General features: G+C 39.0%; 1 protein-coding gene across 1 annotated transcript in view; it reads right to left on the bottom strand.

Annotated features, from left to right (window-relative positions):
- fhod3b (formin homology 2 domain containing 3b) overlaps positions 1 to 14,346 on the bottom strand; it is a 134,663-nt gene that overhangs the window by 119,199 nt on the left and 1,118 nt on the right. Inside the window, 1 exon segment of the mRNA XM_038269560.1 lies at positions 6,008 to 6,114. Coding sequence (XP_038125488.1) covers positions 6,008 to 6,114 — 107 coding nt within the window.

Consider the following 14,346-nt stretch of genomic DNA (forward strand, 5'->3'; position numbering starts at 1 on the left):
CCCCAATCAAACCAATAGGCTCTATGCACAGCTTCACTACTTCCTGAATTTAAGGCAGTGACCTCAGTTAGAACGACAACAATGGCCAGACACACTTGGATTAATCAGTTTATCCAGTAATAAAAGACAGAAAATAAAGGAGCTGTGTTCATTCAGAAAGTAGTGGAATTGTGCATAGAGCTTGTCCCCTTAAGAACTCCTCTTTTTTGCAAATAAACTCCATATGAGTGTAATCTAAGATGAGCCATTACAAATAAGGCTGGATAGTTCATTTCATTTGCAATAAATCCACAATTTTACAAATCACAATTTTTTTTCTCCTTTCAATTCAAAAATACTTTATTGATCCTAAAGAAAAATTAAATGTTAAAATCCTAGGGGTTATTTTCATCATAGAGGCATTTAATTTTGGTCACATTTTTTAGCAGAAGTGACTACTTTTATCACTCCAGCCATTTAGGTGGCAGCAATATGCTTAGAAAGTGTTGCTACACGGAAGAGAGAGTTGCACCTGGAAAGCTATACATGCATGCAGGTAGAGGTAAGCAGTTTGCCACACAGCAGTAACAGTAAAGTCCTGTGACATTGTACTCTGGACAAGCAGGTCATAAAAACAATTATTTCTCTGGTATAGAAAAACTACATTCTTTTGGTTAGTGCAAAGGGAAATCTAATTAAAACAGTAATCACAGTTTTGGTTGGAAAATTGAATTACATATTAGATTTTAGACAAAAACATTCAGCCTTAGTAAGGAAACATTATTTAGCAAACATCATGAGAACCAATTGATACAAAAACCCTAAATAACATTTGGCCAGAAGAGCAACATTGTCAATACAGACTTAATTTTAGTTGTGAATCCATAACGTGATGATCTGAAAATCAATGTTGACGGATGCGTTACATCCTAACTGAGCTCTTAGCAAATAGCATTCAAACCTCTAGTTGTAAATGTTATTGAACCGTTAAGGCTGAATATAGTTGCAAGGAATTTGTTGTTTTTTTTTACAGAAATACTAGAATCTGTGTCTTACAGCAACAAAATTCCAATAACAAAGCAACTACCTAAAAACAGAAATAACTCAGCATGTGTTTTGGCAATGTGTCCAGTTAATAACCTGAGGTAAAGCTGTATCAGTATGGGGGGGGGGGGGGGGGGGGGGGGGGGGGGGTAACAATCCTTTGTAGACAAGCCACATAACATGGTGTGGAAGTGATTATGGCCCTTAAGCTCCCATGACATGGATATATCCTGGCTCTGCAGCCGTCTGTCAGAGGATCATACTTTAATCTGATTGTAGAGACACTAGGTATGACACAGGCGCCTCAGGAATGTAACCTGTCGTTAATATCAATTACACATGGATCTAATTGCCAGAAAAATCAAAATGGCTTAGGAATGTTTCGGGAAGTAGACAACTTTCAAAAAAGATTAGAGACGGCATTTTATTTTTACCTCGGTCAGCGAAGCAGGTTGCTTTTTAGTATCTTTTCGTTCATTATTGACAATGTGACTGACTTCAGTGCATACACATAATAGAAATTAAGTAATGAAGTAGACTATTTAAGCGTTATTATCATGAGATCAAGGTACATTGAGCAGCAGGGGGTACATTCCCTGGGAACATTACCACTATAAAAAGCCAGTAAGCGCAACTAACCATTAATTTTCACTAAATAATTGGCAAACCACCTTTACCCCCAGCCTTCTGTTTTTAAAGACCTACATACCAACTCATGCCAGCTGGCATGACACAATCCCTGGCAGTCTTGTCCTTTGACGCGAGAAGAGGTGGACCGCTTTAACCTCACAGCTCTCTGTAACCTCCATATTAGCTCCCAACAATTTCATTTGGAGCTGGGAAAGGACAGCCCTCTCAAAGTCCAACAGAAACACCGGGCCCGGGAGCTCCTTTTCAATTCCAAGTTAGACAAATAAATCCATACATATTTGCGTTACAGCTAACCAGGAAATATCACGCCAACCTTTGGTTTTTGAATGTCTAAAGCGGGCAAAGCATACACCAGGCATGCGCCAGAATTCACATAAAAACATGTGGAGACAATAAAGTGAAAGGCCAAAGAAAGTGCATAAAATAGAAATTAAAAATATGAGTTTTAATCTCCATTCTGTTGAAATATTAAATAAAGTAAATATTAAGATTTTTGTTAAAGTGTTTATCTCTGTGACCTAATAACAAAAGGTCAGATAAATGCAATCAGAGTTAATATATGAGACAGTTCAAAAACTTAACAGTCCTGCCAATCGATAAAGGACACCAAGTGTTACAAAATGTGACATGGAAAAAGATAGACCTATTGTAGCAGAGAAATGGGTGTAAAACATGTGGTCACACTTTTTCTAGCCTTATATTCAGGGCAAATGCACTGAAACACATGTCTTAATGAAAGAAAATAAAGGTTAAGTTATAAAACATCCAGTACTGCCACATCTTTGTCACTTCTATTATGTTTATTTTGATATGCTGCCAGTTTAAATTAATTGGTTTGTACCAAATCCATGGTTTGTAACTTTGTTTGCTAAATGTCATTGTTAATGTTAAAGAGTTCAACTTTAATAGCTCTTTTAACAGATAATTATTTGCTGAATTATACCTTAGTTTCATTCTTATTTTCAAGCATGTGCTATCAAGAGTTGAGTGACTCTCAATCATCTTAGACTTGGTTTCTTCATAGTGTTAGATGAGACTAAATAATGCTTCAGCTGAAACTATGATATAATTAAGCAAACTAGGCTGTAGTATTGTTAATATCTGAGAGGTAATCTGCAGCACTATTTACATAAGGATTTTTTTTTCTAGCATAATTGACAAAAAAAGATATAAAATAGTAGCATGCAGCCTTAACTGTCCACATACACATCTCATTGTTAATGAAAACACAGCAGTTGGACCTAAAAAAAACCATTTATAATTGTTTTAGAACAAACTGACACATGGCTTCCTTTTAAATGTGCTCATACATCTTGGTGCTTCTGTTCTAAACACTTGACATACTGTATAATGAACATATCTAACATTGAGTCTTCTTAACTCAGTAGCAGCATCCTCACAAAAGAGTGTCATTGTCAGTATAACCTGGTAGAGCCCTCACTGATTGAAAAATATTATTGGATTTTTTTTATTTTGGGACCAGTCAGCCTTTCCCAGGGTCAATCAAGCTGACTCAAAATATGTTTTCTTGGTGCGTATTTTAAAGAAAAACCTTGTAAAGCTCTGGGTGTAGCAGATAATAGATTGAAATGGAAACATAAATTTGACTTGGAATTAGAACTAATAACCTTATATTTTGGTGTATCAACATTAGCAAGAAGGATTGCTTCTAAATAAAATACAGAAACAAATTCAGAGCAATAAAATTTTGTTTCAGGGTCTCTAGTTCAAACAGGCTTTCATTTGTAATAAGGTGGAAATGAAGGTTGAGCCCGGGGCAGTTTTTAAACAGATCTAACATATTTGCATGAGCTGGAAAACACAGCTAATTTTAATAATGACTTGAAAAAAGGATTTTTGAGTAATTTGACAGTTAGGTATGATTATGAACCCAATCACTGTAATGGGATCAGATTAGCTACAGTAATACAACAAGCAGTACCGTATTTTCACGACTATAAGGCGCACTTAAACGTCTTTTTTTTTCCTCAAAATGTGCGGTGCGCCCTATGGTGCGGTGCGCCCTATGTGTGTTGTAACTGCGACTTTTGAGACCACCTCATTGAGGAGATGATGAAAGAGTGGCTGAATGTAAGGAGACCAGGTGTTTTTTTTCCACTCATCACCATCGCTGTTAATATGTAACTCCATGCGTGCCCATCTCACAGCTGATGTGAAAAACATGGGGAAACAAATTAACCCTGTGCTCGCTGTTCAACCGCTCGACATCGGTGTGAACCGTACCCAGCAGGTGCAGCAGAAGCAGCGAGTTTACATGCAAAGTCAATGGTTGACGCGCATATAGGTGCAGCAAAAGGTCCTGCAGCGCGTTTTGGTGCAGCACGTCGGGGGCGTTTAAGCATCTGACGCACCGCCAACGCGCTGCTGCTGCTCAGATGGAAAAATTGAAGTTTTGCTGCTGGACGCGCCGCATCAACCAATCAGAGAAGCTGATCTGGGAGCTGACAGCGAGACAGACACAGCGCTCTGATGACATATGATATTAACGCAAATGAAAAAGGCTGGATGAATGAGGAGATGATGAAAGGCAGGTGTATGTAAGGAGACCAGGTGCTTTTTTCCACGCATCACCATCGCTGCGTGCCCATCTCACAGCCGATTTGAAAAAAAGATGAATCAAATGAACGCTGTGCTCGCCGTTATCCCGGGGGGTCTGACAAAGGAGCTTCCACCGCTCGACATCGGTGTGGAGCGGCCGTTCAAAGTAAGGCTGCGAGCGGCGTGGGAGCGATGGATGACAGACTGAGACCACAGTTTCAGGATAAGTGGAAGGCAGCGCCGTGCAAGTTACGCCACCGTTTGCGGATGGATTGTAGATGGACTGTGTCTGCTGGCTCTGTTCTTCAAGCTTTCGCAAAAGCCGGCATTATTTCTGAGGAGCTGCGCTGCACGGAAAGTGACTCTGACGGCGAAGAAGGGGAAACTGGCATGTCTGATTTAGCGCAGCTGTTTTATTCAGAGGAATGCTGAGGATAACAGAGGATGATGACTTTGATGGGTTTGATTAATACTTTGTAATAAATACATGAATAAAGCACAATCATACTCAGGTTTGCTTCCGCTCTATTTTTCTACCTGAAAACTTAATTCAACAGCAGCCTGTGGGCGCGTCTCCTCCTCTTCAGCGCGGTGGCTGGCAGGTGTTTTTTCATCTAAATAATCTAAATCTTGCAGCTATATTTGCTGTGATCAGTTGGAATAAAGTAGTTTTAATATGTTTTTAAGTGAGAAAGACCACCTGAAAACTTAATAATTGCAGTCAGTTCATCCAGATTATCTATTTCTGTCGGAGGCGCTCAGACCCCCACATACCAGCGGTGCGCCGACAGGAGAAATCCTTTCGTTCACCGCGGCTGCTGGCAGGTGTTTTTCATCTAAATAATTTTAGCTGCAGGCACCAGGATACCGGTAATAAAAGCGAACATATTCCGTCAGCAGGTTTCAGGATTTTAAGTTAATTTAGGAGTGACCACAGCGCTGTGTCATCTGCGATGTGTCTGTCTCACGGCCAGCTGCCAGGTTTGATTAATACTTTGTAATAAATACATGAATAAAGCACAGTCATACTCAGTTTTGCCCCCGCTGTATTTTTAAATACGCAGTAGAGGTATTTAAAGGTAGTAGAGGACATGTACCTGTATATAAAAAACGCGCCCTATAGTCCGGTGCGCCTTATGTGTGTGTTAAATACAGAAATGGGACACATAACTGAGAGTGCGCCTTTTAGTCCGGTGCGCCTTATGGTCGTGAAAATACGGTATATCAATTTATATTTCTTTAACCAGCTATATCAGATCCTTCTTATCAAACCTAAATTGTGCTGTCTCACTACTAAGCAGTAATTATATTGCATTGATTACAGTTGCCTGTAAAAGCAGGGAGGTATTTGGTAAGATTATAAAGCCAGATTACTGTAATCAGAAATTTTAAGTAGGTTACATTTGAATCATTGTTATTTATATATTTTTTTCTGACTTGAAAGCTAATTTAAAGCATGAACAATTGATTCCAGGAAAATCAGAGTCCAGCATGTAATGTATATTACTGTATCAACCTGTTTGTTGTGGCCAGTTACTCTTATATTTTCAGCCTTCTCTGGCATCTGTCCTACACCTTTGAAGTGCGAGGAGTATCCGAACGACTTTCTTTTATTTTAGATTCAAGTATAATTTAGAGCGCAACTTTAAGCCAACAGTAGATGGCCTTTTTCTATTCAGTGTGCTGTTTACAGCACTGATGTTTTTTTAAGGTTTGGCAACAGCCAAGGAAAAAGTTAAGCAACAGACAGAGAAGGATGCAATTGCTATCTTACCCTCCATCCTCCTGAAATCCCTCCATTTCGTCCTTCTGCTCTGCCAGAGTGGACTCCAAATCCAAATAGCTTCCATTATGGGAGAGCTGTAGGGCACAGTCATCAGCCTGGATGTGGAAAAACACACACACATACAGGTTCGATTTGACCAATGTAAATGTATATATTTATCATATAATAAAACAAGTTATTCTGATAGAGAAGCTCGACTGACAGAGTATACTATAATAACACTGTAGTTACAGTAAGACTTGGAAAGGCTGTGCTTTAATCAGCTGATGTCAGAGCTTTACACTGAAAAACAGAGTAAAGTCAGTGAGGAGTCAGATTTTCTCGGATGTCTTTCCCCTTTTATCTCTCTGTTCAAACCCGCCCTCCCTTATATATATATATATATATATATATATATATATATATATATAAATAAAATGAAATTGTTCTCATCACCCTAACTTTGTTCAAGGAGAAGAGGAATAGTGTTTATCACATTCAACATATTTGAACTTTTGATGACAGACCTCCAAATTAGTGATGTTCACCTATTTATATTTAAAGGCTGTCAGCTCTGCATTATCCAGGATCCAGCAGCTAAGCAGAAGACAAGAAAACAAAGGCCATTTAAAAAAGTCCAAACACTTGATTTCAGGAGCAGATACTTGCAATGCTCCGGCCCCTTATATGCATGGTGTCTCAAATAGAAGATGCCAAGGGTATATCTGTTCTTTTTACTTGATGAAACACAAAGGAGGTGAGATTTTGAGGCAACCCACAACATCTTTATTTATAATGAGCAACATGTGTAAATGTTTACTCCCAGACCAAAGCAATACCACTTTCTTCCTTCCTCTCCCCCACACATGAGTGTAACTTTATTATAAAACGATGGAGAAAATCAGGGGGAGACATCGTGGCTTTGAAGTGTTCAACCAGTCTGTTTGCATTACTGCAGTCAAAGACTGTCAAATTTGGGAACTGAGACAAAACATGTGGTCAGGTTGGATAACTCTCAATCCCCCCTCCAATTATTTTCTCAGATTCAGAGCTGCCGTCCCATCCTCTCACTGAGTCAGCAGGTAAACATGTGAAAATACTTTTAAAAGTAATGCTTCAATGATTGCAGTTTCCTAATTTTTCATTAACATTTTTTTTTCTCTCAGTTGGATTATTGACCAATTTGTATATAGAGTCTAAGTCTTAATGATGTATAGATATAACGAGACATGAAGCTCACATTTTCTAAGCCAGTTTTCAAAATGAGTTAGACAGGGATGCTGGTAAAGCAAAATGTATAGTGCTGAAAAGTCATGAAGAAATATTACGTACCTATACCTCTACTTTCCGCTCCAGTTAAGTTATAAAAAAGCTAGATCAAGAGCAAACAGGAATGTATAATTTTCTATCCAATGCACACAGTAAGGAAGACAGCAATGGGGAGCAGAAATAGAAAAATAAACATTAAGCATAACAAGTACAAGTAAGCAAACAGCAGCATCTTAGGGTTACCATTGCAACCATACGATGATAACCATGTTTCAGCTGGTTTAGACATACTAGAAAAAAAACAACTCTGTCATCAAAAGATCAAATATGTTGAATGTGATAAACACTATGACTTGAAAATTCATTACATTTGCATTCTAAGAATTTGGAATTTCCAACTTGCAGAAGCACTCAGTTTCCGGTCTTGTTACATTTAACAAAAGCAAGACACTAACTTTTTCACTCTACCCCTTTAGGTGACAGTAATATGCTCTAATTGGGCTTGGAGCTACACAAAAGGGAAGGGAGAGTTGCATTTTTGGCCAAAACACACATCTTTGCTAAACAACACAGGGCCTTTTAACTGGATGTTCCTTTGGTCCAATGAAAGCAAAAAAATAGCCTTTAGAAACAAAAACTGTAAGGGTGCTGAAAATGAGGATAAAATAGAGAGCTACTCTATCCTATAGGACTGGCCAAATGTTATTTGAAAACATGTACATTTGACCTTTTAGGGACACCTACTGTACGTTGTAATAGATTCATACTTTAGCTATCGTTTTACCCAATGCCCATTGTTAAGAATGGTAGAAGTAGTGTTGCACGGAGCCCACCTGCCTCACCCATCCTCACAAGCTTCCACAGAAGCATGATAGAGAGCGTTCTGACCAACTGTCTCACTGTGTGGTGTGGAGGCTGCAGCGCCTCAAACTGTAAGAATGTGAGAACAGTAGTAAGAACAGCAGAGAGGATCATCAGGGCTCCTCTTCCCTCCATTAAAGAAATTTCATCCCAGCGCTGCGTGTATCGAGCCTGTAACATCATCAATGACCCCTCACACCCCAACCATGGACTGTTCTCCCTGTTGCCCTGTGGGAAGAGACTGTGCAACTTTCAATGCAGGGTCCAGCAGATTCTGCAACAGCTTCTTCCCCACTGCCATCAGACTGCTGAACTTTTGAAAAAACTCTAAATCTAACACCAGACCAAAAGTACTGCATATTTGCACCATTTATATTAATGCTGTGATCTTCCATATCAATGCGTTTTTGCACCATGTCTTTCTCCCACACTGTTTACATTTGATCACAGCTGCACTTTATGGAATGGAAATGTTCTAAAAGCTGTACAAAACAAAATTTCATTTTTATATACTGACAATAAAAGTTGTCTAAGTATAAAGGCTAATTTATTCTTGGAAACTAGGTCATCTGCGTAGGTGTCGCGGTGAACGCATAGACATCCCTGCCCCCTCCGCAGACACTCTGCTGCACCTCTCTCAAATTGTAGGTGACTGCAGACAGTGCCGCAGACAGGAGCCCTCTGAATTGTCAAATCTATATCCGCTCTACTCATGTGTATTTCCTGTTTGGTACCTTACCGGCTTGTTTAGTTTGTGTGACCACCATTACGGAAAACAACTAATGAAGTTGGACTAGCTAGAAGAGCGAGGTGCGCGAGAATGCTCAGACCCTTTTTCCACCTGGATCCCCGCTTTTTTTCGCCCTCATGTCCCTCCGTTGTCTGACAAACTTGCCCCCACTACCTCACCGCCTCGGCCGTATCTCAACCCGCAGCTAGTTGGTGATTGTCCCTCTTGTGTTGTGCGGTGGAATTACATAGCACAGACCACGCTTCAAAATTGGCCATAAATCACAAATATCTGCATCATACCTGTGACAAGCTCACTGCGACAAACTGCTGCGGGAGTATAACCAGCCCTAAAGTCAAAAAAGCGAAGCTGGAAAGACTGTAACAGAATAAGGCCTAACCAAAGTGAATGTCCAAGTATTATGCAAGACCTTATGCCATAATGCTATCCAGCCTTTTCCTATTGCCCCACATCACAAATCAATAAGCTCCTAAAAAAAGATTCCTGCCAGCTCACCTGAGTAAACAAACAAGTAGCTATCAGGAAATCCTTCAGTTTGCTTAAAACCACAGAATTGAAGTTGAAGATGCCATAATACTATTTTAACAAACCCACTATAATTTGGACATATCAGTCAGCACTGCGAGGAACACATTCTTTGTTTTCTCCAGTGCATTTAATACAGTTTAGTGTGATTTACTCTGTCAGAAACTCCATAAGACTCAGATGGAGGTCAGCTGGTTTTACCTAAAAGGCCAATGACAATATAAGAGACTGAAGGTTGATATGTCTCACCAGGTAGTAAACAACTTAGGAGCACAACAGGGGTCTGTATCTAACCATTACATTTTACTCACTCACATTGCATCACACTTTAATTACAGGACATCGGCAGACATACTCAGATGATTCTGTTATCATGGGGTATACCAGAGATGGACAAGAGATAATTGTAGATTTCTGGATAACAGGAAGATGATTGTTCCAATAGAACCTATCCAGATGAATAAGAAGAATTTGATCCCCTTGATCAGACTGTCATACTGTACAACAACAGAGAGTCATCAACTCAGTCCAAGACCCTAAGCAATTTCAGGAGACATCAATGTCTACAAAACATATTAAAGAAACCACTATAATATCAGTTAAAACAACATTTTTATTTCTGATCTGAGTTTAAATATGATAATATAAAATAAGATATGAACTCCCATAATCTCGTGTAGGATGAAAATTGAATAATTTACTGTTCATAATATATATCTCCTATACCCATGCAGTTCACTCCAAGAACTTAACAAACCAAACAGAAAACAAGATCAAAATGTGTGTTTCCTTTCCCATTTGGCTCGGCATTAGATTGAGCAGACTGAACATCGGGCCAATCCTGCAGAACTGTAACCAATAAGTAGCCAACTGTGGAACCAGTGAATGATTAGCAGATTGACTGAGAGCAAAGAAACAAGCTCTATGCTTTCTATTTCTCTGTGTATCCACATGTTCATCCCCACTCTTGACTTCCCTTCTATTTCCTCATTTTATATTCAGCCTGGATCACAGCTAATATTGCAAAGGCCAGGGTGATGCACTTAATTGTCCTTAATCCAAGAAATGGAAGGAATGCAGGCCAATCATTATCAGAAGTAGAGATTTGTTTAGCTGTCTCCTGCCCAGGACGTGAACCCACAGTAGCACTGTGATGGCCAAGTCCAGAGAAGTAACCACAAGAGCTCGGCTCGCACTGAGGTCTGGCCTCTCCCTTCAACAACCATGCTGTGGTCAACTGACCAGGAAGGCAGTGCAGGGGAAAATGACTAAAAATAAACACCATGCAATTTCCAATCTAAAGCTACGATCACAATCCAGTATTTTATTCAAAGAAGGAGAGGCATCTAGAAGCAGAGAGCATCTACTAGGCAGTAAAAGCTCACTTTCATAACCATTCCTTGTACTGTCTCTGCAGTGGCTACCCTGTGCATTGTCCAAAATCCAAAACTTCCTTTAAAACCAGATAATATTTAATGGTGTCTATTATAAATCCTTTAATAAATTTATTTGGGGTCTCTCTGTGAAGGTATGTGACACTGAAGTACACCTGATGCATGAATGAGAAACCACAACAGTAATCTTAAATTCCTGTCAGGCAACAATGTTGGACAATGCATTCTTTTGAAAGTGGCCTTCTACTGTGAAAACTCTTCAAAATGCAGACAAGAGAAAAACCTCAGCTCTGCATGACAATGAGAATGGCAATTCAAAGGAGGAACCTGTACTTTACATAACATCTCATTTTACATAGTTTCTCATTACGGGACCAGAAGAAAATGCAGAACAACAATTGCCTCTGAAGTTTAAATTGGTAAAGTCACAGTCCAGAACTGGAATGTGACACCAGCAGACCACAAGCAGTATGACAGAGAACAGATTTAAGGATGCATGATACATTTTTATCTGACAGACAACCTTGGTTGTCAGGGCCCACAGCCCTTCGTGTTTCAGATGTTTCTCTACCACAGTAAACCTGTTTAAAATGACTATATTACTTTCTCAGCATGTCATAGAGAGTGGGCCCTGACAAGCGGCATTAGGAAAACGCTGATCTAAATAAATTCACTGGATCCATGGCCTTCTGGTACGTTAACCCCCCATTTAGGGCTTAAAGTTAAGAAAGGGGAATTTTCCCAGAAATTAAAGGTCAGATTCATCTAAAAAGTTTCAATTTGCATGTTTCCAATCAATACAAGGCCTTGTCTATATAAAGTATCAAACTCACTGCGGATCCAGACATTTGAATTGAGAAAGCTTCCTGGAGGGGAAAAAAAAAAAAACACAACAACAAAAAACTAAAATCCATATACTCATATATGCTGTGGTGGGGCCTACAAAAAATTTGCCAATCTAATTTGCCTGCTGTCAAAAGTTGATTGGCTACTTGTATGTCAATCAAACATTTTGCGTATGCGCCGCCATGATGTTATTTACGTAGGCTCCGAGGGTAACTCATATGCTGTTTGGCTAGCGGTTCGCCATTATGCCGGTGCACGAAGAAAGTACTCCTACACTTGTTTGCTGCTGCTGCTTTTTTTTTTTTTTTTTAGCTATTTGTTCACTCTTTTGTCTAAACTAGAGCATCGACGGCCGAAAAGAATCCTGACAAAAATAACCGTAAATGAAAGCCTTTTTTCGATGTAGATGAAAAGAGGAGAGAAAGTAGGAGAGAAAGGTGCCGGCAAAGTGTGTGTTTAGGTGTTTCAGAGATGGCGTGCCCTGAAGGAGCAAAAGGGTCTGAAAACGGATGTTTTGTTTGCAAAGACAAAAGACAAACAGGACAAGTAAATAAAGTTTAATACTTTAGTAAGTTCTGTAAAAGTTGCAGCAGAAATAGTTAAAACACACTAACAAGTTGTAAATATAACTTGTAGTAATAACCCTGGCAGAGACCTCTTTAGGTTATGGAGATTTCATGCTGACTAGTTGCATCTTGGCACTTTGCTGCCTCTCTTGGTGAAATACAAAATTACCGGCGGAGGCAATTCCAGCTTAGAGAACTTTTGCGAAGGAGGGAGCACTGACGCATGCGCATGATTCAAAAATACACAAACAGCCATTGGAGATATCTTCCATGACAGAATCATCTGTCCTGCCTTTAAGACTCTTCCAGCCACTGACATATTTTCTTATAGGATTTTAATAAATTCTACCTCACCAACTGTCCCATGTGTGTTGGTGATGCTGTCATTAACATGTGGGAATGGTAATTTCAGGGTAACATACATTCTATTGTCTAAAACATAGTCTACAATGATACCTACTGGTTTATCTGACCAAACCACCTTCCTGTATCACATACAAACTTGTGGAAAACATGAATACTTGGGATTGTCTTTAAGTACTAACTTTCTTGCCACCCTCCCATTTGTGAAGGTAGTGGTCCCAAGACGGATTCTCCCACCAGAGCTGTGGATCTTCTGAGGGTGATGTGTTGCTTTGGGTTTTACAAGAATGCAACTGAATCTATATGAAGGCTATATTTTTTAAGCCTAAATGTGCATTTATCATTATCTTTCCACATCTCAAATATAATCATTATGTATATATGTGTCTGTTGCAAAATATCAAATTAAAATAGATTGGTGTTTGATATTGTGCTGTAACAGAGATCATTTTGCTAAACACTGCAGATGCTAGAGGCTGGGAAAAGTATTGCTCACCGTACTTTAGATACTTTACAGGTAAAATAATGTTGTTTTCTAATGTGCAGCACTGATCTCCAAACTTCAGCTTTAGAAACCGACAGTGACAGCTCAGAAAGAGCACATGTAAGCTGTCTGGATCCCTGGACACCATGTGTGAGCAGCACACTATTTACATCAGATTGACCTCTGAGCTCAGAGGCTGCAGGGTTGTTCAATAAATTTACAGGGTCATTCTTTAAAGACTGTGAATTATAGAACACCTTGCTTAAATGTGATAACCGTTATTTTGCTGACGGATGACAAATGATGTTACACTTAATCACTAATACCACAGGTTATAAATCAACAAGTAGACTTTTAGTACTATATTTCTTCTTAATACTAACATCTAACACAAAGCATCTCCATCAAATCAGTCAGAGCAATTCGCCATCTGAATGTGAGGAAAGTTGGTGGTAATCTAAAACCTCTCTAAAACTTCCTTCCACCTCAATGAAAACAATCTTCAATAACACTAACCTGACAGGACAATAACAGACTTTCTTTGGATATTGATGTTCATGGCTTCCATATCAGATGAACACTCATGCCCACTAAAGTACATTTGGTATTGCCTCTGTGTTTTATATGACTGTAGAAGGTCAGTAACTGCTGTTTCTTTTAAAGGGTGCCTGAATCCACATGGTCTAACCAGAACGCCAAAACAAACATTTCTGAAGAAACGCATTGAAAAGACAGAGGGGGGAAAAATCAACTCTCTCTCTTGGTTCTTCATCAGGACCATTGCACTGTTCAAAAACTAATATTTATGTGACTTTAAACTGTTTAAAACTGGGTTTCATTTTATTAGAAAGAAGAGAAAATACAATTTTGGCTAAACATAAACAATGCATTAAGCTTCACCTTTGTGATTTCCTTCATGTTTAAGATCTGTTAATTGGAAAAAAGCTGTATGTTCTACACAACAATGCTTGTCAATTTGACCTGACTCTTGATTCTGCTCAGCTGAGCCTTTAGTACCAGTCCATATAAGAGGACCTGCTAGGTCGAATGTATGCAGTTTTGCATTTTCAGTACAGCGTCTCTGCTTCAGCAAACATTTTTTGTTTATGAGGACCAAAAGAACTATTTCTAGAAGGTAAAAATACCTCTTGCATTAAAATACTCTACTAAAATGCAACATTTTGCCATGTTATGTTTGTAATGTTTACAAAATGAGCTTGATTTCTGCTGTTAACACTGTGACACTAAATGAAATCTAACACAAACATTGCCTTTAGAATTAATTTAAG

Source organism: Cyprinodon tularosa, unplaced genomic scaffold (genome assembly GCF_016077235.1).
Source record: "Cyprinodon tularosa strain WSP-4 unplaced genomic scaffold, ASM1607723v1 ctg73, whole genome shotgun sequence".
Classification (NCBI taxonomy): domain Eukaryota; kingdom Metazoa; phylum Chordata; class Actinopteri; order Cyprinodontiformes; family Cyprinodontidae; genus Cyprinodon; species Cyprinodon tularosa.